The sequence below is a fragment of the Tauraco erythrolophus genome, chromosome 8, assembly GCF_009769465.1.
Source record: "Tauraco erythrolophus isolate bTauEry1 chromosome 8, bTauEry1.pri, whole genome shotgun sequence".
Taxonomy (NCBI): domain Eukaryota; kingdom Metazoa; phylum Chordata; class Aves; order Musophagiformes; family Musophagidae; genus Tauraco; species Tauraco erythrolophus.
In genome coordinates, this window is record NC_141472.1 from 5,925,640 (window position 1) to 5,951,372 (window position 25,733).

Consider the following 25,733-nt stretch of genomic DNA (forward strand, 5'->3'; position numbering starts at 1 on the left):
CTTATGCGTTACTGTGATCATATCAACTCGTGATGAGAGATCATTGCTTTTCCTTAATGTTGAGGAAATCACGGCAGTTGAACCCACAGGAGCAGATCTCTGTCCCCTTGGCCAGGCTTTAGCCTCTCCTCCCACACTCCAGCAGAAAGCTCATAAATCCCTAGACACAACCGTGCTATTTCATCTTTTTATCCAGTATCACGACATTTTGCTCTGAGGGAAACAGCGTGAAACACCTCCTGGTCTCTCCCCGCCAGGAACCCGAGCTCAGCTCCCAGTCCCTTTGCACCATCCCAGAGCACCTGGTCCAGACCCCGCATAACCAGGGCACCAGCATCCCAGAACATCCAGCTTTCAGCACACCACACACCCTATTTTTTCCAGCAGCATTATCACCAAATCTATGTTTCCACTAAAGCCGTCACTACTCAATGGCAAGTGCATTTCAATTCCCACTTACTGAGTTTCACTAATAATTCTGTCTTGCTTAGCAGCAGTTGGTTTTGCAGCCAGAAGCCCTAAGCTGAACTTTACCTGGAAAAGAGCAGCCGAGATTCTTGGATAAGGAAGATGAGAGAAAATGGGCTTTTGGAGCCAGCTGCATCATGCAGACCCTGGGGAAGCCCTGCAGCTCACCCAGCGGGACCTCTGTCCAGAGCTGGGGAGCCCGGGGAGGGAAGCAGCAGCAGCCTTGTGCTTGCAGCCACCTGCCCTCCCACCAGCAGCAAAACCACTCCTGCCTCTCCTGGAGAAAAGCAAATGACTCTCCAGGGCAGCTTTGCAGATTACACTGAGTTTTTTTGCCTGTAAGATCCAGGCAGGGGGAACAAACGAGTTCTCCTCAGTCATCTGCAGAGCAGCCGGTAAAAGATCAACCACCCACCAGCCTTTGGAGAAAGCTTCCACTCAGCACAGATCCAAATCCCGTCGTAAAAGCAGGACATTTCACTGGCACGGGCTGAACTTTTGCCCTCTGTGTGTTCAGGCTGTATATTGCCCAGAGAAGTTGTGGCTGCCCCATCCCTGGAAGTGTTCAAGGCCAGGTCGGATGAGGCTTTGGGCAACCTGGTGTAGTGGAGGGTGTCCCTGCCCATGGCAGGGGGGTTGGAACTAGATGATCTTTGAGGTCCCTTCCAACCCAAACCATTCCATGATTCTATTATATGATTCTATTTAACGCTGGACCCTACTCTTTCCCCTGCAGCCCTCCTGTTGCTGCAGAGGCATTCATTTAAAGCACAAAGACTTGACTTGTTGCCCAGAGTGAGAAATAGCCTCTTTCTCCTTTAAAAAAATAAAAAAAAAAAAAGAAAGAAAAAACCCATCTGACCTTGGAAGAGCCTTGGGAAGGGTGTGGAGCAGCACCCACACTGGTGCCTGGCCAGGCATCCCCTCCCTCACACCCAGCCGTGGGCACCCATCAGAGGAGCTAAGAGTGAGCCACGTCAAAGGGGTTGGGGCACATTCATGGCTGCAAAACATCATTTTCTTTCGGATTACCAGATTTCTGGCTATAAAATTTTCCATGGTTAAAGCAGCAATTCTTAAAATATATTATTTCACGCTGAAACCCTGGCGCGGGTGCCGCGCTGTTGACTTTAACCCTCACCGCTGCGTTGCGTCGGGTTTACGTCCACGTGTTTGCAGTGAGCCCCGAGTGTTCCAGGCGAGCTTAAGGCAGCTCTGGCTCACAGATGCCTTCACAGGCCCTACATGTCAACACTCATGGACCAGGTCCTGCTCCCCAGCAAGCTGCATGCCTGGGGCTGGACCAGCAGGTTTGAACCAGTGGATTTGGAGAAGGAAAAAAGTATTGTTGCAGACGTGGATTATCGGATACTGCAGGTTCTGGGGACGCCAAAGGAAGCCCTGTCACAGGCTGCCCTCCAAAACATCCAGTCCAGCCCTTCTAAACTGCCTCCTTCCATCATCCTAATTTGAGGGTCTCAAAACCACCACTCAGCAATGAATATTTATCGGAGCCCAAAGTGCACATTTGGCTCTGCAGAGCGAGACCTGGGGCTTCTTAAAGGATTAGCAGCCTCTGACAAACACACTGCACCAAAACTGGAATTGTATTCGAATCATCCCTCTGCTCCTCCCGAAACAAGCCCTCTTCCTCGAGGCTGTAAGAGCTGGGCTGGATCACACCATGGCAGGATTTCACACCAGCGGATGAACTTGCCCATCTCCTGGAAGATCCTTCCCAACCTTCTGCCCAGAAAAACCCTTGCGCCTCTTCCTGAAGGAGCTGCATCCACTCTCCCAGCCATGCTGGCACACCTTACACCCTCGTGTCTCTTGCAGTCCCAAAAACGAGCCCCATCCCAGGGCCACCCACCTGCCTACAAATGCAGGCTCTGCCTGCTCAGATCTTCCCAGGCTACAGCTGGAGCAAGAGGAGATGCTTGCTGTCCCATGTGGTGGTCCCACTGTTGCTGGCACCGGCAGGGATGAGGGCTCACGTGTTGCCCTTGCATGTGAGCAGGACATTGCATGGGATCACCGTTCTGGTCCTCTTGACATCTTTAAGCACAATGGCTTGGGTGGGCTTTGGCCACAAGCAACTTTGCTTCTTTCCCCTCTGAAGAGGCACATGCACCCAGATAGCCTTGTCCCTGGGCACCACTGACCCATTGGGTGTTTGCACCTTCTTCTTGGCCATTCTGCCCCGGGGGCTGAGCCTCTCGGAGCACCTTGGTGGATGATGCTCCCCAAATGGCAGCGAGCACATGGGGTGGCAGCGATGCTCCCAACATCGCAAGTTTTTCCTGTGTGCTCTCTCCTACGCCTTCTGCAAAGCAACCTGCAGAGATGGTGAACATCAACCTGCTGCTTCTACCTTCAGTCCATACAGCCCAGCAGACCCCCAGCTCCTCACACTGCCCTGCCAAGCAGATAGGCCAATGCAATGTCCAAGGACATGATCCCTGAATGCAGAAGGCTCATTTGACATGAGCAAGAATGGAACATCCAGGCTTGTAGAAGGAAAGGTGATTTTCTCCTTGGCTAATTGCTTGGGTTTGCCAATGGCGTAAGATGCTGAAGCCATCAGTGGGTCCCTAGACTATCTCTGACTTCTCTTCCCTCCTTCATAACTCCTCACAGGCTTGGACGCTAAGCTGAAGGCTGCTCTCAAGGGCAGGTGACATCAAGCTTGTTCCCTTTCATGCCCAAGTTGCTCTGCAGCAGCTCCCACATGACGGGTAAGTCCACTCTGCAGAGGTACATGAGCTTTAGTTTAAACAGGAGCCCCAAGGACTTGTCCTCTCCATCTAGGAAGGAGACAGTGAAAGGATATCAGAACTGAAGCACAGTTGCTTGCCTTGTAATCAGAGGACACTTCCAGTTGACATACATGGGGAAGCTTGATTCTATACAGTTCAGTGGGCTCCAGGGATGATACAGAGGCTAAATAAAGACAAACTGTATCTGAATGATACCATGGAAGAAAAAGGGTGGATCTGCTTAACTCATCTGAACTCGAGTGCAACACTGAGAACCTCTCCTGAGCCATGGACAACACGGGCATGTGTGGTGGATCTGCTCCGAAGGGGCACAGATATGATCCGTGGGTTTGTGGGACAGCCTCCCACCCACCCTGCACAACCGGGCCAGGCAGAACTGGGACAACCAGGACTGGAAATGCGACTTACCCTGGAGGTAAAGGACGTTTGCTGGAGGGGAGACATAACCACAGCCCTGTGGATACAAGCATCACGTGAAATGGCAACAAGGATCTCTGGGACTCACGTCTCGCTCCCTATTGAACCGGCATGAGACCAGGCAGGGTCTAGACCCAGCTGTCTTCAAAGCACTTGGGCTACAGAGGAGTAAAGTGTGAACCACCCCATGAGGCAGAACAGAGCCAGACACCAAACGTCAGTTTTTCCCCCTCTGTTGATCTTCCCAGTTTTCACTTGGTGCTGGCTTTTTGGGGGAAATTCAGCTGCTCTCCCAGACTTCTTGCTGGAAATCCAATTTCAGTGGGAGATCACCTTTTTTTTTTTTTTTAATTCTACGACCTCTACATGCAGGCACTTGTCAACACGCATCTTGGAGCAGCAGGGAAAGCGGGCAGAAGCTCTAATGATCTTCCTACCACAGACATCCCGACATACACACGGTTATCTTCTGACCAAAAAGATGCTTTGGCATCGCGACACCCTTCCATGACGCTAAGAAACCATTTTGTTTAAAGTGGATGAAATATGACATCACACCAAAGGCATCAGAGGAAAAGAAGATCAGCAACAGAAACCAAGGTGGTACTATAATTAACTTTTTCTTTTTATTTACACCACAAGAATAACAAGTTGTCATAATGTGGTACAAAATACTGGACTCCTAATAAAGTTGAAATTGAAGTTGGTACTGTCAGAGAAAGACACCATTGGCCAGTAAAAAAAAAAAAAAAGAGAGAGAGAAAAAAAAAGCCAAAACAAAAACCCCAAACAAAAACAAGAATGAGAAAAATATTCCAACTCCACCAAGTAAAAGAAAGGACCACCAGAAAATTTAGCACAAAGAATGCTACTATCACTTAAAGTAGGGTCCATACGATAAGAGTGAAATTGTGTCTAAATTACAGCGTAAACTGGTAGCTGCTACCAATGGTGACGTCATACTGAGCATGTATAGGTATAAAGTAGAATATAATATAGTTACAACTTTTTGATAACTACATATCTGTAATAAGCTCTTGGGTGAATAATGTTTCAACCCCTCCCCCCCACTTTTATATATATATTATATATATAAGTTTGTCATCCTCATAAATTGGAAAATAGCGCCTCCACTATGGAGCACAGAAAAGTGTTCATTTATTTTCTTTCAATAGGATACTTTTTCATCAATATCAAAGACAAAGTGAAGATGAGCTGAGAACGAGCTCAACTTCGTGACAATGAAGAAACATGTTTTCCTTTCCGATGTAAAGTCTCATTTTTAAACCACAGTGTTGCACAGTACACGACTGTTTAAAGTGAAACCTCGCAATAATACATCATGTAAAAGCAATTTTAAAAAAGTTAACGCAGCTGTGCTGAGCAGTTAACTCTTTAAAGTCCTCGTCATTCATCTCCTTAGAATTAACGACTACGTGTGTTGACAAAGGGTTGCATCCAACCTCCCCACCCAGCCGAGAAATCAAAATAAAATACCAACCCAAATTAAAAGGAAAAAACAAAATAATAATGACACAGGCAGTTTACTTCGTGTGTTCTGCGTAGTTTCCCTAAAAACACTGTTTCCACATAAATACAATAAACTCTATTATTGGTAAGTCACAAGTGCTAGATAAACATCTTTTTTTTTTCTTCTTTCTTCTTAAAATGAGAAATGTTTAAGTAGTCCTTTTTATTTACTCTTTTTTTTAACAATAAAAAGCACAATTTCATATCAAGTTCAGTAAGACGCAAAAAAAAAATGTTCCCACTCTCCTTCGTGTGTAGCTGTGTGGGTGTGCGCGCGTGTGTGTGTGTGTGACAACAACGTCCCAACCTTTAGTCTCCACAAATGCCACGAGAGGAAAAAAAAAAAAAGACAACAAAAAAACCCCAACCAAACGAAACCAACCCAAAAAAAACCCAAAACCACAATTTTTTTTTTTTTTCCGTTTTCAAAGCTGCCAAGTTTGGCGTGCAAAATCTGTATACAATATAAAGACATGCCAACCTTACAGACCATGCAACCTCAAGGTGTAGGAAACTTAAAAAAATATATTCATATATATTTATATATATATTTATATATATCAATGCCCATAAAAGACGTGGGCCCAAAAAAGTTTACAAAAGGAAGAATGGAATGAATACATGACTGTGACTAATAAAAAAAGGAATGTTTTGTATCGAAAAGTAAAAAAAACCCCAAACAAAACAAAACCAACAAAAACCCCAATGATTACTTGTGTACTGCAAACTGGGCCTCGCTTCTCTGTAAAGAGGATTTAAAGATGCTCCTTTCTTTCCAAGCAGGTTGAAGGATGCCCTGGGCAGCATCGCGCTGGGATGCAGGAGCATCCCGGGCTCCCGTCCTGCCGGCGCAGCCACCGTATGGCAAAGTCATCTGAAATGAAGAAGCTAATGGCTCAAACGGTGGAAAAAAACCCCAACCCCGGGGAGCCTCAAAACGAGGGCTCTTTATCCCCCGCTCTGCGCCTGCACCGGTCCCGAAGAGAATCCGGATCTTGCCCGGGGAGCGGGCGCCGCTGCGAAACGGATCCACGTGGCTGGGGGTTCGGAGGAGGTGAGCTCCGACGTCTCGGGGGAAAATCTTTCCGTCCCTGGCAAAAAGCTGAGCGAAACGATGTCAAACGAAGGTGGCGTCCTGACGAGCTCCTCTGATTTTTCCAAAGAAAGCGGCTCAGCGCGGTTGGCCGGAAGCTCTCAGGAACGCAAAAATGAAAGAAAACACTTTGCCGCGACTGACAGGAGATATACAAGCACCCACCAGGGAAGAGCTGACAAGAGAAACGATGGTGGAAATGTGGTTACTGCCCACGGCGCGTACGCGGCGAGAGGAAAATCTAAAGTCAAGTCACCAGATTCGGCAGCTGGATTAATTTTAGATCACAGCAGCAAAGTGGTCAGTGTGAAAAAAAAAGACAAAACAACAACAAAACCAACCAACCAACCAACCACAACATCTCCAGGTACGTCGTGTTTTCACACGGGAAGATTATTTTGGGAATACGCTGAGGACGGTCCTACGCGACCAAAGCTATTCCTGATTTTAAGACGTACTTGGGTTTGCAAAACTCGAATACAGTAGTGTCTGGTTTTTAAATTGCGTTCTAAACCCAGGAATAAACCAAAAGCTTCTAGCGTTTGCTCACACGTACGATTACGCTTTCAAATTCCTCCTGTGAGCGAGTCCTGAATGGAATGAAAAAGGCCGCTTCAAGAACTGGAAAAAAAAAATAAGTCACTGGAAGCGACCCTGTCAGTTGTCATTGTTAACAGAGTAAAAGAATAGTAATTAAAAAAAAAAGCTACCCTTGGGCGTTGGGACGAGGGGTGTGTGCTATCCTATGCTGCTGTAAGAAGACGTGGGTGTCAATCCGGTCTCCTTTGAGCTGCTCAAACTCTTCGCGGCAGGGCTTTCCTGCTCCTCCCGCCCACCGTCCGCTGGAGGTGACCTCCTCGGGGCGGGAAAAAATACCTTCGGAAAAAGTTCTCCGACCCTACCAGCGACGGGAAAGAAGAAGAGAGAAAGAGAGAAAAAGAGGACGCGGGGAGGTGCGCGTGCGTATCCGTCTGTCCGGCGGAGAGAAAAATGCCAGCTGTCCCGTGAGTGTCCAACAGACCTTCCCAATGGTGGGCAGCTACCGAAGCCGCCCGTGATCCTCGCTACGATCCGCGCGAAGGACAAAGACGTCGCCCGTTGGAATACTACTACGTCGAAGGTAAGAAAATTCCTTATTTTCTTTACACAGCTACTATAACAGAACTGAGGAAATATACACTCGGCAGTATCGTTATACAAAAGAGCCCCACCGCGTTCCCTCCTCCTCGATAAAACGCACCCTTTCGGAAAAATAAACTCTGACAATCTGCCACAGTTCCTTACGCCTGCAGAAAGCTGCTCACTGTACAAAAGACTTGAGAAAAAAGGAAATTAAAATTAAAAAAAAAACAAAAAAAAAAAAAAGAAAAGAATGTACAACCAAGAAAAGTGGGAGGAAAAAAGGTTTAGACGCTATTGCCGTTCAGAAACGAAACCTGCCAAATAGAAAATAAATGTCAGTCACACAAACAAGGCTTCTTTAGGGTTTTGTGAAATATCGATATAAAAATTAACAGCAAATTCATAGTCTTTGCTATAAAAAACTCATTTTTTTTTTTTTGTTAGAAAAGGATCACAACTAAAAACCTTAAATTAAAATACAAATGTTTAGGGTAGTTGCCCAGTGGCTAATGCGTTGGCTTTCTGAAAAACTTCCCAACCTGTCATCTGAAGGTCCTCGTGTTTCAACCTGGATCCTTTTCCAAAAGCACCTTTTACATTCCAATTCACCAATCTGTCCCTAGGGAGCTCCCAATGGCTACTGTTATAGTATGCATTTATTACATATATTTTTCTATAAATGCATCATAAATATTTTTTATCAATAATTCATAGGAATCCGGTTTCTAAGCTTGGAATACATTTGGAATATACATTATACACATATATATATTTATACCTAACAATTTAAGCAATATCTCATGCTAGTTGCTTTTAATAAAAAGCATTCCAGTCTTAAACCTGCAGTTGTGTCTAATACATGCTTCAACAACCAAATTGATAAGTTCAATTACTAGATAATGTAGAAGAGAGAAAACATTGGAAAATTTGTTTTTAAAAATGGTTGAATTTCAAAGACCCAACAGTATTTGCCACTTTCTTGGCAACTACCTTAATTTTTTTTCTTTTTTTTTTTTTTTGTTTTTTTTTGAAACAGCAATGAAAGAAAACAAAACAAATCCAAACTTGTAGACAGTTTTTGGAGACGCTCTGTTCAGCTGATGCCTGCTTTCCACCATCATGCCAGCACAAGCCAAAAAAGTCTTCCTTCCTGATGGCAGTTCTTGGCTTTCCCAACCAGAGGAAAAATATTCATGAACTGCTGTGTCCTTTGTGTGGTGTGTTTTTTTTGTGTGTTTTTTTTTTTTTTTTTTTTTTTACTTAAGGCATTGTTCCTCAAACTTCAGAAAATCCAGCTGCACCAAATCCATCAATTAAAAAAAAAGGCACAAACTCATCTTCAGATGGCTTTGGAGACAATAAAGCCGACTCCATCTGGGCTACCATTTCCCCCCTTCTCTTTCCCTTTCCTTTAGCTGTAAAACGAGTCCCTCTTTCCCTGTCCCTCCCCATTAAAAATACACCATCTCCCACTGTTCTGGTTTTGACAAGAATGTCGTTGACTCACAGGCAGGCAAGAGCCATTTAAAAAGTCCAAGAAATGAAACTACAAGATGAGTAGAGTGGTTCAAACGGAGCTTGCTGAATCGTGGGTAATCAAATTGTAAGCACCAGTTTTACATTAAGGTTTGTTTGTTTTTATTTTCGTATGTGTTGTTGAATCTTTGATATTTTTTTGAATTTTCTTTTTTTTTTTTTTTTTTGGCAACTCTGCCAAAGACTTCACGGGCGTTGTTCCCCTTTCCGTTCCCAGTGAGGACCAGAGGAAGAGTGCCCAGCTGTCAGTCCTTTACTGCTCTTCACCAGCATTTTTCTTTTTCGGCAAATATATACTGTAGACGCATATAGATATGGAGAGATTTTTTTCGGTTGCTTTGTTTTACACCTGGTTGTCCTTCCGTATTCTGGAAAAAACCATGACAGGACGCAGGAGTAACAAGAGAAAGCTTCTTGGCAGAGCTTCAAGACGAAGACGAACAGACAGAACTCCAGCTCGAAGATGGAATGCTACAGGGGAGGTTCCTCTTCCATGGGTTCATCATCAGGTCTGAGCGATTTCACAGCCAGGCAGGATGGGAAACAGGGGAAGAGAGAAAAGACTGTTAAGCACGACAGAGTTGGACAATTTGTGGTGCTAAGTCTGACGCCTTAAGTTCCCATCACCTTCCCACCCAGGTAGCTGTGCTCAGCTGGCTCACCTGGAATTAAAACTTGCCACCAAGAAGGGTTTTTAGACAATCTGGTTTCACTTCTGTAACATTAATATTTTTTGCAGCAAAATCAGTTTTCTCTCATGGTCCAAAACCACGTTCAGCTCTGGTTGGAGCAGAAGGGTCTGGCAGAGTGCACCATACTAAGGTCGCACACAGAGTTCATGGCACTGCTGTTCTCCTTCAGCCCAGGTCTTTAGAGAATCCACAGAGGGCAGGAGATGCATGTGCAATGGTTAAAAAGACAGGATTAACCCAGAAAATTGCCCTCCATGATTCCTCCTGCCTGGGCAGCCTCTGAGACATGATGATAAATGGGAAGGAAAGGAACTCACCTCTTCTCAGCTGGCTTCACGCCCACCGACAGAGATGCCATGGCTGTTACTGTCTCCGCTTCCTCATTCTCGCACTTCTGTGCCTCAACCAGGGAGTACCCCACTGTGGAGGCGTAACGCTGGAGTGAATGCCAATACTTGCCTGGGGAGAGAAGAGGCAGTTAGGACACCGTAACAGCTCCGGTACCACACTCCTGCTTTCCCAGCCCCAACAGACGGCTGAGACCTGCTGGGGGAAGACTCCCCACGCCTATGCAACAACCTCGATCCATCCTCCCTCTCACTTGAAGGACCATCTTGAAGTCCCATGGCTGTGCAGGAAGTTGTAGGTGGAAGTAGGATCCCAGGAATGTGTGCCAAGGGAGCCCAAGCTTGCAAGGTGAGGCTGGAGAGACCCCTACAACCTGTGTCTTGAAAAGCCAGGGTTTCAACTCAAAAAAGCATTGAGAGTATTGATAAACAGGCACCTGTGCATCCCTTTAGGACACCTAGGATGTCAAACTGGGGCCAAATCCCTCTCTTGCAATGAAAGACACTCTTCTCCTTCGGCTAGGGAAGAAAAATGGGAGGTAGAAAGTGGATTTTTAAAAGGAGAAATGCACACAGAGTGCTGCACAGAGGTGCACAGCATCCCTCTGCTTTGATGACAGCGGACACTTAGGTGCTCAAAAAACGTTGACGTTTCCTTTTCCATTGCAAAATCCTCAGAAACTTTCAGACCTAAGCAAAAACACGCGAGAGGGAAGGACATGTTCCAGATTTGGACTGGATGTTCGCATTGAGTTATTAACGTTCTTGCTATGCTGCTATGCTTTGGTGGGCAAATCACCTAAGACTAACGAAGACAGTCCAAGTTGTATTTATTTTTTATGTCTGCAGTTTGCCACGATAAACACCCTTTTTTCAGGGAAAGGAGCACAGAGAAGGCTTCAGAGGGAGAGAATAAAGGATGTTCTTTTGGTGTCCAGGCAGGACACGCTGAAGTTGCTGGTACCCAAGAAGCCACAGCAAAGCCTGAAAGCAAGAACCTGTACAGTGAGACCAGCAGATGGGGAGGAAGGACTTGTTTTCAAACATCTTTGCTTTGTGTTGGGCAGCAGATCTGAGGGTCTTACTCAAAGTCTCTTTTAATATGTTGTGCTCACTTTAAGGAAAAAAAAAAAAAATCACTGGCTGGCTCAAGGTGCTGCTGAGGTGTCACATCAGTGCTGAGCATTCACTCTGCAGAGCAGCTTCTGGAAATGGAACTCAAATTTCTAAAGCCACCGGGCACTTTCAGGGGAAAAAAAACCAACAAACTAACACTTTGGCATCTTTTAAGCTCAATTTTCATCCTATATAATGGAGACGAGGCCCCTCCAGTTTCAGACCACAAATGTTTGAAGCAGGAAGATGTCAGGATCTGGCAATGGGATTCCCATGTTGGTCAGGTTCTTTCACTGCATCCCTCAAGAATGTCCCCAGGAAAGCTTCAACCATCATGATTTTAACCTCTCCAGATAAATAAATCTACAATATCAGCAACTTTATGCAGTACTCTTAAACTTTCACTCTTTAACTTTCACTCCTATCTGTTCTTAATTAATGGATGCCACAACATCCAGTGAGACTTATGTCAGAGACACCTGGGTTGCTTTTGAGGAGATAAGGGCACACTCGAAGCGCAGGACGGCCTGTCCTTCACAGAGATTTTAGAGGTTTTAATACTAATTCTTTCTCAAATGCAAAAGCATTTCCCTGAATGGACTGCTCCCCATTCCTCACCTGACCCATGACTGAACATGGAGTAAGACCAACTTGTGGCTGCACAAATCCAGTTGACAGCATGGTGACCACCCGTAAACTAGGATGGGGGAACGCGGAATTGCCAGGATGATGGAGAAGTCAAATGGGCGTCCCACAGGGCAACGCACCGGGGAACCAGTGGGTGAGTGGGGCTATACTCACTGTGTATCTCAATTACTTTCTCCATTGAATGCACCGCATTAGCGTTTGCTCTCTGCTGGAAAACCTTTTCTGGAAGAGGGTCAAGCTGGAGAGAGAGAGAGAAACATCGAGGAAATGTTATCTCAAGTTAGAGACCAGGCATTAAGCACGATTTAGCAAATGGCTCTGTAGTATCAAGCCTCCACCCCGCTTCTCCAGGTTCCTATTACCTATCTTTAGTTAAATATCCAAAATATTGGATAAATATCGGCTCAGCAGCCATGCAGCACATGGGCTGCTCCGAAAGAACCTGCTGCAGCCCCTGATGTAGGCTATGAAGAGACACTATTACATAGACCACAAAAATAAGGCTGCTTTTACAACAGATCTTTATAAACTACTGCTTGAAACTACTTTTTTTTTTTTCAAAGTTTTCACTATTAAAACAAAACAATGTGCAAATAAGGGACTTAAAAATAACAGCCACTCTCCTGATTTTCCTCTAAAGAAAGCAAAATGGTAGCTTTTTAATTCGTCTAAATATCAAATCCAGTGTTTTCATTAACTCTTAACTAAAAAAACCTGTACCCTGAGAGTAAATAGCCTAATTTTGGTACAGAGAAACAGCAAAACACTGCTTTAAAGCCACACTCAGCACGATTAGAACTTCAGTCACCGGCAATGCCTCTTACCAGCTGCTGGTCTAGTCTTGCCAGGGCAGAGTGGCATTCGATCTGTATGCTAATCTTTAAAAAAAACCCCAACAAACTGCCTTGAAGTTACCTGTAAGGTTTCTAATTGGGTATTAAAATTTAGGCTTTTTGATGCCAGCTCCTTTCCTTTGGTCTTTATACAAGAAGGTGACAGCAAGAGCACGCTGCTGGTATTGAGCCTTGAAAGATGACACAGAAAGTCTGCCCAGAAATGTTCCATGTAAACGCACACAACAAGCAGGTATCGTTCTGGGCTCAGCTGCTTTTCTGCTGTAAATGCCAACGGCGCGCAGACGATTGCTGTTTTGCCCTGACATACATCCCACCCTCACAACAGCGGCGCTGCCTTTGTTACCAGCTGTTGCCAACAATAAAACATCAAAGCACCACCAACAATTTACTTAACAAGGAATCAGACAATAAAACTATTTTTGTTTTGCTAGATAGAGATTAATTAGGAAATGCCACTCTAAAGAAGCTTCTGTGAGTCCTTCCTTAGTTACATAGGAGCAAAGCTCTGTGGTGTGGATCCACCTGGGAAAGCCTGTACACAGGCAGCACGATGCTGGTGGAGCTGCCTTGCAGGGCTGTCATGGCCAAATCCTGGTTTGGATGCAGTTCCCAGTGGCAGACCCACACTGCTGCTGGGAAAAAACACTCCAGCCTGCGGGTGTGAAATAAGCTATCCCAGAAAGGGGGAGGTTTTGCCATCAGAGCTACGTCTCTGTTAGAGGTCTTGGCCATCCCAGCATGTCAGCGATCATACACTGCTGCTGACTGAGCGAGTGGTGCTGGCTGACAGCGGTAGCGTAGACCACTGAGACCGTGCTTTATAGAATCATGGAGTGGTTTGGGTTGGAAGGGACCTCAAAGATCATTTTGTTCCAAACCCCCTGCCATGGGCAGGGACACCCTCCACTACACGAGGTTGCTCAAAGCCTCATCCAACCCGGCCTTGAACACTCCCAGGAATGGGGCAGCCACAACTCCTCTGGGCAACCTGTTCCAGTGCCTCACCACCCTCCGTGTAAAAAATGTCTTCCTTCTGTCTAATCGAAATCTCCCCTCTTTCAGTTTAAAGCCATTGCCCCTTGTCCTATCACTACACATCCTTGTAAAAAGTCCCTCTCCAGCTTTCTTGTAGCCTCTTCAGGTACTGGAAGGCTGCTATAAGATCACCCCTGAGCCTTCTCTTCTCCAGGCTGAACAGCCCCAACTCTCTCAGCCTGTCTTCATAGCAGAGGTGCTCCAGCCCTTGGATCATTTTCATGGCCCTCCTCTGGACCTGCTCCAACAGCTCCATGTCCTTCCTGTACTGGGGACTCCAGAGCTGAATGCAGCACTACGGGGGGGGGGGTCTCACAAGAGCAGAGCAGATGGGTAGAACCACCTCCTTTGACGTGCTGCCCACGTTGCTTTGGATGCAGCCCAGGACATGGCTGGCTTTCTGGGCTGCCAGTGCACATTGCCGGCTCATGTTGAGCTTCTCCTCAACCAGCACTCCCAAGTCCTTCTCCTCCGGCCTGCTCCCAATCCATTCTCTGCCCAGACTGTACTTGTGCTGTGCCCAGCATTACTCCCTGGGAAAAGGCAGCTCATGAATGACATTTGTCACGGGGCAGAAGCTGGTTGGAAGGGTAAAGGCTGGCGATGCCTGTGACGGAGCGAGCAGCTCTGCACGGTGGCTACATCCCCTGTCCTCCAGTGCTGCTGGCACGCTGCTGTCAGGGGCAGCTTTGAGTAACAGGAGAGGAACGGTGGCTTACAGGTCTAAATTACCAACAGCGGGTCCTCCCCGCATCGTGCCTGCCTCAACACAACTTCCATTTAAAAATCAGTTTCGTACAACCGAATCTGTAGCTAAAAGCACTGTACATCCATTTCCAAGCAACCTCGCCCAGCGCCAACTCATTTCACGTTAAAATAATGTGCTGCAAAGTCAAAGCTCTGTTTTAATTTCCTGGCCAGTTGGGAACAAGTCGGCTCTTGCTTTGGCGTTAACGCGTTTTCCGACGCGGGAGTTTTGATCTCTGCTGGTGAACGCAGACGCTTTGGGGACTGGCACCGTTCCCCTCATTTCCTACCCTTTCCCCGTGGAACTCCGGCACCGCTCTCCGGCCAGCGAACCTCCCCGCAGCCCCTGGCCGCCCGCAGCTGCCTGTCCACGTGCACGCAGGCAAAATCGTCCAACACGCTGTATATCAAACTTCATCAAAGGGCCGCGGGACAAAGCAATGGCAGCTCCCTCCAACTTCCTTGCATTAAAAAGATTTTATAAAAAGACCTTGATAAAACCGGCGTTTCCTGCTTTTTGATGTGCGGCTAAGTCGGAGAACACTATCATGGTATCTGCACAGCCTTACAGCCCACCTAGGAAAAGTGAGAACAGGTCCATCTTCAAGTATTTTCAAGTGCCTTATAGCTGTCCTGATTCAGTGATTAAAAAAAAAACAACCAACACCTTTTTTTACCTTTAAAGACCAATATTCACTCTGCTAAATGAAACCACTCAGGCAGTTGACAACATCCAAGCGATCGGGAGTTGCTAAAACCTCCCCAAAGCCTCGCACTTCCAAACACGTTCATGGCTCGGACCGAGTGCTTATTTATCGCAGGCAGATCCTCACACCACATTGCAGTCGCCCGCCTGCATCGTAGGAGCACATTAAAGCACGAGGAATGACACCCTTCACACATTATTTCCCCTGCATCCCCTTCAAAGTTCATCCTGCCATTGGAGACAGCTGCCCCCAAAGGTGGATGGAGCTTGAGGAATTGTCTGTGGTGATACCAGAGGCATCAGCAGTCAGCTTTACGAAAGACGGGTGCTTCAATCAAAAATCTCATTGCTTCCATGCTGATGTGGCAGCTGGCTCCTGGTGTTTTGGTTGGCTGTCTCTCTTGACCACAGGATCAGTTACCCATGCTGAGAGCCTCATCAACAGCCTGGTCAAGCCCAAGGGGCGGATGCTCTCTGGACTCTTGGAGACGGGATGCTGGATGATTGAAGCAGGTGCTTTTGATGAATCCCAGCTGTTTTATCTCTTGGACTGGTTAGTGAGGTTTCCCCAGGCACTGTCATCCTTTGCATGGAGTGTGGATACTGCAAGACTTGTACAACAGGCTGGAAGGTGAACACAGCTGATCTGCCCCCTCCACGAAAATCCAAGCTCCTGCTCCAACTTCCCAGACCTGAGAAAGCTGATGGGTCACTGAACTGCAGCTGGGAGTCGGAGCAAGTCTGCTCACAGCGGCTCACCACCATCCCCAGAAGTCAGCTCCCACTGGAGGCAGACCCATAGCTGAAACACTGCTTGGCTTTTCCTCTCTCTGGTGCTGCACCTTCAGGTGTTGACCACAGGTTCTCCCTCAGCTCCTGCTACAAGGGGTCCTTCAGCAAAGGCTGGTGATGAGACACCCTGGTTGTGCTCTCCAAGGCAGGCAAATGCTTTAGGAGGAACCTCCTCCTTTCACTATCTGACAGGCAGGAGATGCCTGTGGAAGAGACCACCGCCTTCAGAGGTCATCTCAGCAGCCTCCTCGTGTCCTTTTACTCCTACTGTGGCCTTTTGAGATTTGCTCATTTCCACAAGCTACTGAGGGCAATCTCTTAATTAAAGAGGTAGCCTAAATAAATTCAAACACACCAGCCAAGACACTAATGCTGCCCGAGGTTTCCCAGCCACCCTCAACATCAAATCAGTGTGGTTTCTTTCCTCCAAGGCTGAAATTTTTAGCTATACGTAGCCTAAGGAATCACACTACACCATTGTTTTAATTTGTGCCATCAATCCTCTACAATTGTTTTCAACACCTCCAGAGCCCCTGCTATACCAGAACACCCACAGCAGGCCCTGAGCAGGGACCATGCCTGGAGCTGCAGGCTCAGCAAGCACCTGCTTCTCTTGAGCGAGGTGGAAAATCCATGCAAGGCACTTTTGCAGTCTACTGTGCCCATCAAAGACTCAACCATTTGGACTGTGGTCATCCTCCATATGGAGAACAGGTGTCCAAAAAAAAAGGAAGGAACCAGAAGGAGGGAGGCTTGACACAAATAAACCAGTTGCTCATACTGAAAAGCCCACAAATTATCAACAAATATGCTTCTCCAACAGAAGAGTATGCAAAGGTACAGACATGGCAGATGCACAAGAGCCCCAGACTGGGATCTCGCTACTGATAACTGATTTTTCTGTATTTTCTTGCTGCTGTGTTTCTGCAGCACACAACCCTGAGCCCAAAGACGTGTCAAATACCACTACTCTGAACTTTTTATCAACTACATTGGAAGAAATGTAGGTGTGAGCTGCTCATTTGGTGCCAGGTATGCGGATGTTGATGGACAGGCTGCATCCAGAAGGACGGGCACAGGGAATCGGAATAATTTCTTCCTTAATCCCACTGACACTAAAAGTGTGCGGGGGGAAGGCAGAAAAGCTAAAAGCATCTAAAGTTTCCTTTGTAGGAAAATATTCTGACCTTCCCAGAACCCAAATACTAGATTTCCTTGGGGTACTTTTCTGTCTTGGTCTTATCTTGCAATCACACCCCCTGACCTTTCTGGCCAACTTCTGTGACACAGCTGAGGTTTTTCCAACACATCAATGTGCAGAAGATAAAAAAATACAATGTCAAGGCAAAAATACAATTAAAAAGAACGTCAAGCAAACTGCCAACGCAGCAGGTACAGGCTGTAGTACTAGACAGGACGTCTGCAAATAGAAGGTAAGGCTTGGACAAGAACTTCAGAAAGAAATTAAACCAGTTAGTATTTTCCAAAGAGAACAAAGCAAACTATTTGGATAAAGAATAAACCCAAATTAAATTATTAGCTACTTCAATCCTTACAATACGGCTTGCAAAACACTGGTAGTTTTTAAACAAATGAAACACGCACTCTTTAAAATCAACACGTGTCAAAAGGACCCAAAACAAGGACAAAAATTGGGCGGTTGACTGTTTCGGAGGATGAGATGCCCGAATTCAAGGGAGGTGGAGGTCGTGGCCCTTGGTTTCTCCTGTCTCCATACCTCGTTTCCCAACAAAGCAGAAACGCATGCTTCCGAGGCATCGCAAATAGCCGTCAGGTCGTGGCCTCCTTCGAGGGCCAGGACGATGCGACCCCCGGCCAGGCCCATCAGCTGCTTCGTCAGGTACCCGAAGCCTGTAACGAGGGAAAAGAGGCAATGCAGGAGAAGGGCAAAGGTGGCGGCTGGAATCAGGCTCCTGGCGAAGGATCAAAGAATTACAGAAAGGAATTACATCATATTAAAAAACCACAAGGGAGCTGAAAGGGCTCAATGCATAATATAAGCCAGGTTGGATTTTAATACGCTCGCTGCAGAATTCCAGCCACGGTTCCCCTCTGCTGGACCAGCTCAGCCGTGGGACGGATCCGTATCTCCCCCACCAACGCTTTGCTGGAGTTTATCCCAGGTGAGAGGCACGGCCATTCTCTTCAGCACCCTGAATTAAACATAGCAGTGAATACTATATATATATATACACCATATATATATATACACACACTATACTTTGGAAAGGAGGAAAGGGAGCGGAAGGAAGCTGAGTTTCGCTCCACTTTTTGAGATGCAAAGTCAGAGCAGTCACGGTGAAGGGAGGAGGGGAAGGGGAAATCAGTAAAATTGCTGCCGGTGCTTTCAGTTGCGATAGCAGCACTGCAGTGCCCCAGAGATATTTGACATCTAGTTCTTAACAGACGTTTCTTCCCGTATATAATATGCTATAAAAATTCCCGGGGCACCCGGGACTTTGATCATATGACACACAATACATTTCTACCCTTTAAACAAAACAGAACCAAGCTGCGAGGATTTAAAAAACGTGTCCTCAAAGCAACCTTCCGCCTCCAAAAAAAAAAAAAAATCCAAACAAAAGAAAATCCAGTGCGTTTCAAGCCTCCATCCACGCTCCTTGCTTTTTGTTTCGCAGTGACCCCTGCGAGCACCTTTGCAAATTGACAAATTAACAGCCAGATAAAAAGATTCACGGCTGAGCCCGTAACCGTTTTGCGAGAGCAGCAGAGCATGGGAAAATCAACAAGCAGGTAAACAAGACGGTCTCATTACAACGTGTTTCTGGATATCTTAAATAACTTCCCTCTTGTAAATCTATTTCATTTCATTTGTATATAAAGTTTATAGTTTCAGCTGCCTTACGAGGTTCTAAAGTTCATTGTACAGAATAAGTTTCCTGGCTGAAGTAAACTCTTAAAAAAACCCCCAAAACAATCTTTTTGCAAGAAAAACTATCTTCTTGATTAACTTGAATGCAACGGTGCCAGACAAACCCAGCATCGCAAAGGAGGTGGAAAAAACCTTCAGTGTTACCTCCTGTGCAATGCAAAACCTCACGGATCCCAAGCAGAAAGGAGGTTCTTGTGGGTTCTGCCTCAAAGGTGGAGAACAAAACTACTCAGCTCGAATTTTTAATAAGGTATCCTGGAGGAAGAAATGGACTTCCACTGGCATTCAGAGCAAGGGATGCTGTTTACATCTGGCATTGCCTCCTCCTGCAAGTTCACCTTAAAAAAGTGTAACACTCTAATTCAGCAGCTGTCTTCTGCAGAGATGTGACTACAAACAACTTGGTCATATCCTTACATCATTTATTGTACTTGAGAACGAAATCTGCAACGCTTCAAGACAATGACGGCTTCGGCCACACCAAAATGATACATCCAGTGCAGTGACAAGACACATCAAAACACAAAGAAAAAGGCTGAAAAGTTTGCCATTGAAATGAAACATTTAAAGATAGACCCCGAAAGGCAAAACCTGTAGTTCAGTCCCCAGGACAGCTGCAATTTACACCCGTTGGGGATCTTTGCTCTTGTAAATCCACAACTTACATTTTGCTGATAGGTTATATCCTCCGAGAGGTGTGGGATGGCCTTCCACTGCGTCGAAACCAGATGACACCAGCACAACGTCTGGGGCAAACTCATTGGCAATAGGCATTACCACCGTTCTGCAACAGAAATGTGACAACGGCAGACGCGTTACTTTGGCTTGAACAAACACCGGAACACTTCAAGCATCTTGAATGAACCTGTTATAAAATCTTGTACTATTATTCCACGGTAGTGAAGCCCATCTCCTATTTTCTTACCAGGTGAGAGCCTGGCTGGCAGAACATCTTGCACTGCCACTTGGTACCATTTTAAAGTCAATCTCATGCTGTTTTTTCCAGTGAGGTCTATTAATTCCTTCATCAACAGCCTCAAGTGTTGACCAAGGAAATAACTTGCTGTAAGCTGCGTTTTCCATTTGTGATCATAACTTGCTTTACATACCAGGCACTGATGGGATAAGAAAATAAGAGGGCTTCTGGCACAGGCTGTAAAACCACCTGGAAAACCTGTCCGATGGCGACCTCAATTGGTGGGACTTGATTCCATGTGCTCCTTCTAAATATCTCTGTTGGCCTTTGCAGCACCTGCAAAGCCATTTTGTTTCTCCCTGCTGCACTTCACATTTACCATAAGGAAAGGATGAGGATGTTGCATAGGGCAAAAAAGCTTTAATATGCAAATATCTCACTCAAACATGCCTCTCCGAACACTGGTTCCCCATCCTCTGACATTTTGTTTGCTAAAAAAATGGACTGTTAAGGCTAGTATTTAATTGAAACAAGAGGTCCGTGTCTGTGGTTTCTCAGCAAAAGGCCTTTTCCCTCTGGTTTCTCTCTTCAATCTACTCAATTTCTGCTCAAAACCTACATGAGGTTGCAAACACCCCATTTCTCATGTCAAGATGCCACCAGAGCAAAACTGGCAAGCTGAGCACAGAGCACGTAGTTGCTTCTTTAGCTGATAGCTCCAGCACAAACATGGCAGAACTGAAATGACAGCAAGGAAAAAAGTCAAAGCAATGGAGCCTTTTCATAAACACGATGCAGACACCCACAATCTTTTCTAATTCAGAAAGCCTGTTGCAAGCACCGTTGGATGAACATCTTCTCGTGCCTTTGGTTCATCCTGGGGTGCTCATGTACAGGCTTGAAAGTTGTTTTGAATTTTTCCATTGGACACTGATAACTCCAGGAAATGGTGGAAAAGCCAGGAGGTGCACAGAGGGTTGTAAATCTCCATCTCGAGGCCTTTTATACAGAGTAATATTTTCCAAATTATGTTCTTTTTCCATTATAAATGTACCCACTGAATCTTGGGGGTATGCCGAGGGCAACCTGACCAATGCTGTCCCTTGCTGGTACTGAAAACAACGATATTCCCCATTTCCTCATCCTAGGAACAGGTAGGGTTAACTTTCCAAAGCATGAATTGAAGCTATTCGTATACCAAAGCACGAACCTGTAAATACCTTTGTGTGCACGAGAACTTCACTTTTATTGAGTATAGTTATTATGTGATGCTCCAAAAACCAGAGAGAGCCCGGAAAGGTCTGGTAGTGCTGAGATTGCTCCGGTGCTATCAAGACACCCATAAAAATTCAAATCTCTCGCTACAACAGTGTTAAACAGCCACAAGACACCTGCTAGTGTCAGCAACTTGTATGAGTCCCAACACCAACCTGAGCTCATTCCATTTTGCCCTCCGTGGAGTTTATTTTTAACAGAGTATTAACATCTTATCTGTGAGATACTTCCAGTGTTGGTCAAACCCATCAAGTAGTTTCCACTGCCACCACTGAGCAGACGGGCAGGGACACTTGGCACATGGCAGGTCTGGTCAAGGCACTCAGACATCATGCAGTCCCCAAAAAATTCCTTCTAGCTTTCATTTTTTGCCAACTAGTTGCCGCAGTAACTTCACAGCCTCCTGCAGTCTTCCTGCCTGTCAGTCTCCGTGCACGCAGACACGGAAACCTATGCAAAAAGGATCGTGTTTGCTTTTAATTCTTCAAAAATCCAAGAGAGGAATTTCAATTTTCTCCTCGAACGATGCGATTGCCATACACACGTTTTGTCCTCAGGGAGATGATTACATAAGGAAGACAAAACAGCGCCGTTTTCGCTGACGACTTTACAGTCGACAAAATCTGTTTAGTGAAACCCACAGACGTTTTAAGGAGAAACCACCACGTTTGCAAAGGACCAAAGCAGCAGTTTCGAAGCAAGTGCACGTGGCAGAGGGTGATTTTTTTTTCTTTCCCCCCTGAGATTTGAAGTACTGCTGAGCTCTTTAATTTCTAACCGAAGGAAAACTGCTAAAATCATCAGATTTTCTTTCCCCACCCAAAGTCAGGATACCATGGGAGCTGCTCCTACGTCAACTTGCAGAACAAGCCCAAACCTGCACCCCCAAGCACTCCAAACCAGTAACGATTTCTTGGCCATGGGACAGTTCATCTGGCTGATGCCCAAGGAAGTGGGACTCCCAAGGAAGAGGGACAGCCAGTGAGCAGCGTGATGGTGCTGGTGATGCTCGGCTGAAGGTCCCCACGTGGTAACAGCAGTTCGGAGGTACCTTCCAGCGGCACAGCCAACACACATGCAGCACCGAGTCAACTGTGAACCCTGTCTGCATAAATTTTAGGAGAGAAAAAGCAGCAGTTGCTGTTTAAAAGTAAATCAATCGGTATTTGACAACAGTTGGAAGAAGCCGTTTTGAGGATGCCCAGAGTCTTCTCCGGTGCAGGATGAGGTGATCACATGGCTGCAACCGGTTACCTCTGCATCTTCATTTCTGAGCAATTATTAGCAGTGCTTTGCACGCACATGTAAATTTTTATCAGGTCCCTCAAAATTTTAAGAAACACGTGTCGGAGGTCCCCTGGCTCCCCCGTCCAAGAGCAGCCTGGAGGACAGACGGACAGTACCCATGGGCTGGGTGCTGTATGACGGTCCCAGATGATGGTGTCAGAATAAACAAGCTAATGATGCTTTCAGTACCTTGACCATCACAAACTCATCCAAACACAAGAGCAACCTCAAATCCAGACTTGAAGCCCTTCCTTCACCTCTGACTCCGACCCAAACTCTCAAGGGCTGCTCTTGCTTCTGACTTTCTCTCACATCAGTACTCCAAAGCCTCAGTTCTCTATTTGATGCTCTCCATGGATGCAAACAGCTGTATCTTGGGCCATAAAACTTGACCCAGGAGGCCCAAAGCCCTCCTGCCTCTCAGCACTCCCTCCCTTGTTCTTCCTTTTTAATTTTGTTTTGTTTTTTTTTTTTTATTTTTAAAAAGACTAGTGAAAATTTAAGACACAAGCCAACAAACCTCTTTCAAATGATGTATTTCTGTAATTTCATCTGTGCGGCAGCACTTCAGGCCCATCTAACCCAGTTTTTTGGGTTTTAATTTTTTTTTGTGCACAGATGAAAACAGTCTCTTTGCTCAGATCCGTCACAGTAAAGCTAAGTCCCCAAAACAAAGTAACAATCAAACTGCAAACAATCCTACGGCTTTGCCCTGGTGATAGTACTAAAAAAAAAAGCCAGAAATTAAAATTACTATCAAGAAAGTGAGCAGCTTTCTCTGGAAACAGGTCTTTTAACTATTGGCTAAGACGTATTCACCGAGGAATGAAAGGGCTCGTAACACTGAGTATTCATTCAAGCCCTGTGGAATTTTTTAAAATATAAGGGTTACCTTTAAATTTTCTAAATTTTAGAGGGTTGTTTTGCTTGCTTAAAATAAAGTAAATTCTTTCATTTGACTCTGAGCACAGCTAAGCTGAACAGCTATGCATTAGTCAACACTGATGGCTGCAAACAGTAAAAACTACTGATTGTGTTCTGCAATCATTTCGGGGGGAGAGGAAAAAAAATACAGTTTTATATCTATTTTCCAGAAGACTAATTTTTAGTCTGTTACTAGCCAATTCACCAATTAAATGCCTAATAAATTACAGGCAGATTAAACAATCCTGCAGAGGATTTTTTTGAAAATGCTCAATTGCAGCAAGCAAATCAGTGAAACTTAGAAGGCTGAGTACTTTTTTTCAGAGATTTTTTCCCACTGTTGGATATATATATATAGATATATATATATATATATATAAAATAACAAAATGTTATCCACTGGTCCTAAGGCTAATCAGCTTCCTGCAAACTCTGGTCTTTGTTTCTCTAAGCAGCCATCTCCACGGTCATTTACTATGTCAAAAGGGATTAGGAGTTTGGGGACGAAATCAGGGTAGGGAGAGCATGAAATCTAAAATACAGAAACAACCGTTCCAAGCGAAACATTATCATCTTTTCCCCCTCTTCCCTCTTACTCACTCCTGAAATTGTTTATGGATTGAAGGAAAAAGCAAAATCCCCTAAATTGGCTCCTGAACTCATTTAACGCTTTCCGAGAAAGGCAGGAGGAGGGACCTTTCAAATACAGTCGTGGCTTTTGCTTCTGGTTTAGGTGTTTTTAAATAAAAATAAAACTAACACAGAATCAAGCTGTATATGGAATTATAATTGTGCAGGAGACCTCAGGGTTGGGAAAAAAATTTGTATGAGACAACACGACTGCTAGAATCATCAGGAAAACTTTCTTACAGTACATTCAGAGGAAAACTCCTGTGGATAATACACTTTAATTTCAGTAAGTAATTGTTGTCATGGAATAAGGAACCAGCCGTAGTCTTCGCATTTTTTTCTGCAGGTCTCTGAGCTGGGTTTGCACACTATGCTCTTGAAAATGTCATGAGGATTTATGGAGGCAAACATGATTTCTGCTTGTATAACAAGTTAGGGAACAACAGACTCCGATTAAAAAAAAAAGAAAAACACCCAACCAAGTTTTACAACTGTTTGTTTCTATAACGACGGAATAACAGCGATGAATACCAATAACATTTTGACGAGTTAAGGGCTTTTAAATTGTATGCCCTGCATTTTTTGCGTTAGACTTTAATACATTTCTGCCTAATCTGTGAAATCTGTATTGCCCACATACTTTGGCGGTGAGTTCAGCCGCGGGACCTTCGCCCAGCGACCGGTCAGCTCAATTATCATGTCACGCCGTCTCGGGCAGAGCAGAGCCGCCGCTACGCCGGGGCGGAGGAGCGCCGAGCTCCCGGCAAACTCCCCAAATCCCTTCTGCACATCTTATTAGTGAGCGGGGGGACTCCACCCTGTCCCCTCCACCCCCCCAAAAAATAAAACACAGCAATCATGATATCACCCCAAGCTTGAGACAGGGCAGCCGGTGATTTCAGCCCTTGGTTATGAAGACAATAAGCGACGCTGCTCTCTGCTGCACATTTTTAACTCTTGTTCTCACTTTTGAAACAGCTCAGTGGCATTAATACATGTTTAGAGGTCAGGCTGTCTTGTTCAACCCAATGCTGTACTGCAAGCGGGGGGAAAAAAGGAATTTCTTCTTTTTCTATTTTCATAAAAGAAATTCTCAGTAGAAAAACCATTGATACAAGTTCCCATCCTCTCTTTGGAAAGAGTAAAACGACACTGAAACAGGTTTTCAGTGCGGGGATGATGGGTTTCATTGGGATTGATGTATTCAGTCATCAGAGGACTAATTTATGAGAACAATTATCTCAGTTATTATTTCATTAGAGCACATGCTTTTATCAATTCCATACACCAGCTCATCCTGAAATAGAACAAAAAAAAAAGAAAAGCATGCTGCTTATTTTTCCTCTGCTTGTTTTACATAGGAAGAGGGGTTTCTTCTCTAAAAGCAGACAAGTACTCAAAGAGTTAAGGCTTAAAAAAAAAGGAAAAAAACAGAAGAAAAAAGTATATCAGTATCTTTGCCTAGCTCAAAGGATTTCCACTGATTCCTCTACAGACTTCAAAGCCTCACAGTTTGGCATTTGGACTGGTTTGAATTAAAGCTCAGTTCTCCACTGCGAGTTTCCAAGTTCATGGTGAAAATGCCTGCTGCTTCTGGAGTTCATTATGGCCAATTTTCTTATCTTTTCTTCATCTTAGGTTTGATCCGCGGCAAATGCAACGTGGCATTCGATGGGGTGGAATAACAAGGTGCTGCCTTGAAGGCATGCATTGTCTCAAGGGGCTAACGCAAGAAAAGAAGAAAAAAAAAAAAAAAAGAAAAGGATATATGACCCATTCCCTTCACTTTCTAACTCTCAGGGGACTATAAATTGCGAACTTCAAAGCGTTATTTTACATTAAAATCAATAGATTCAGGGGAAAAAAAAAATGTTTTTCAAAGAAGCTGGTTAAGATTTAAA

The 25,733-nt window shown here is 45.2% G+C and overlaps 1 protein-coding gene and 1 pseudogene across 7 annotated transcripts in view; both read right to left on the bottom strand.

The window, feature by feature from the left end:
- Positions 1 to 3,135: 3,135 nt before the first annotated feature.
- On the bottom strand, positions 3,136 to 5,382 carry LOC104380133 (uncharacterized; annotated as a pseudogene).
- A 3,708-nt stretch (positions 5,383 to 9,090) lies between these two features.
- LOC104377105 (histone deacetylase 4) overlaps positions 9,091 to 25,733 on the bottom strand; it is a 245,875-nt gene continuing 229,232 nt past the window's right edge. For all 7 annotated transcript variants that reach the window (XM_086616117.1, XM_086616114.1, XM_086616115.1 and 4 more), the window contains exons 22-26: positions 19,466 to 19,584; positions 17,625 to 17,758; positions 11,903 to 11,987; positions 9,956 to 10,097; positions 9,091 to 9,457 (exon numbers count right to left, since the gene is read on the bottom strand). In XM_086616117.1, the coding sequence (XP_086472243.1) occupies positions 9,418 to 9,457; positions 9,956 to 10,097; positions 11,903 to 11,987; positions 17,625 to 17,758; positions 19,466 to 19,584 (520 nt within the window). In that variant the 3' untranslated portion in view covers positions 9,091 to 9,417. The remainder of the gene's footprint in view (positions 9,458 to 9,955; positions 10,098 to 11,902; positions 11,988 to 17,624; positions 17,759 to 19,465; positions 19,585 to 25,733) is intronic.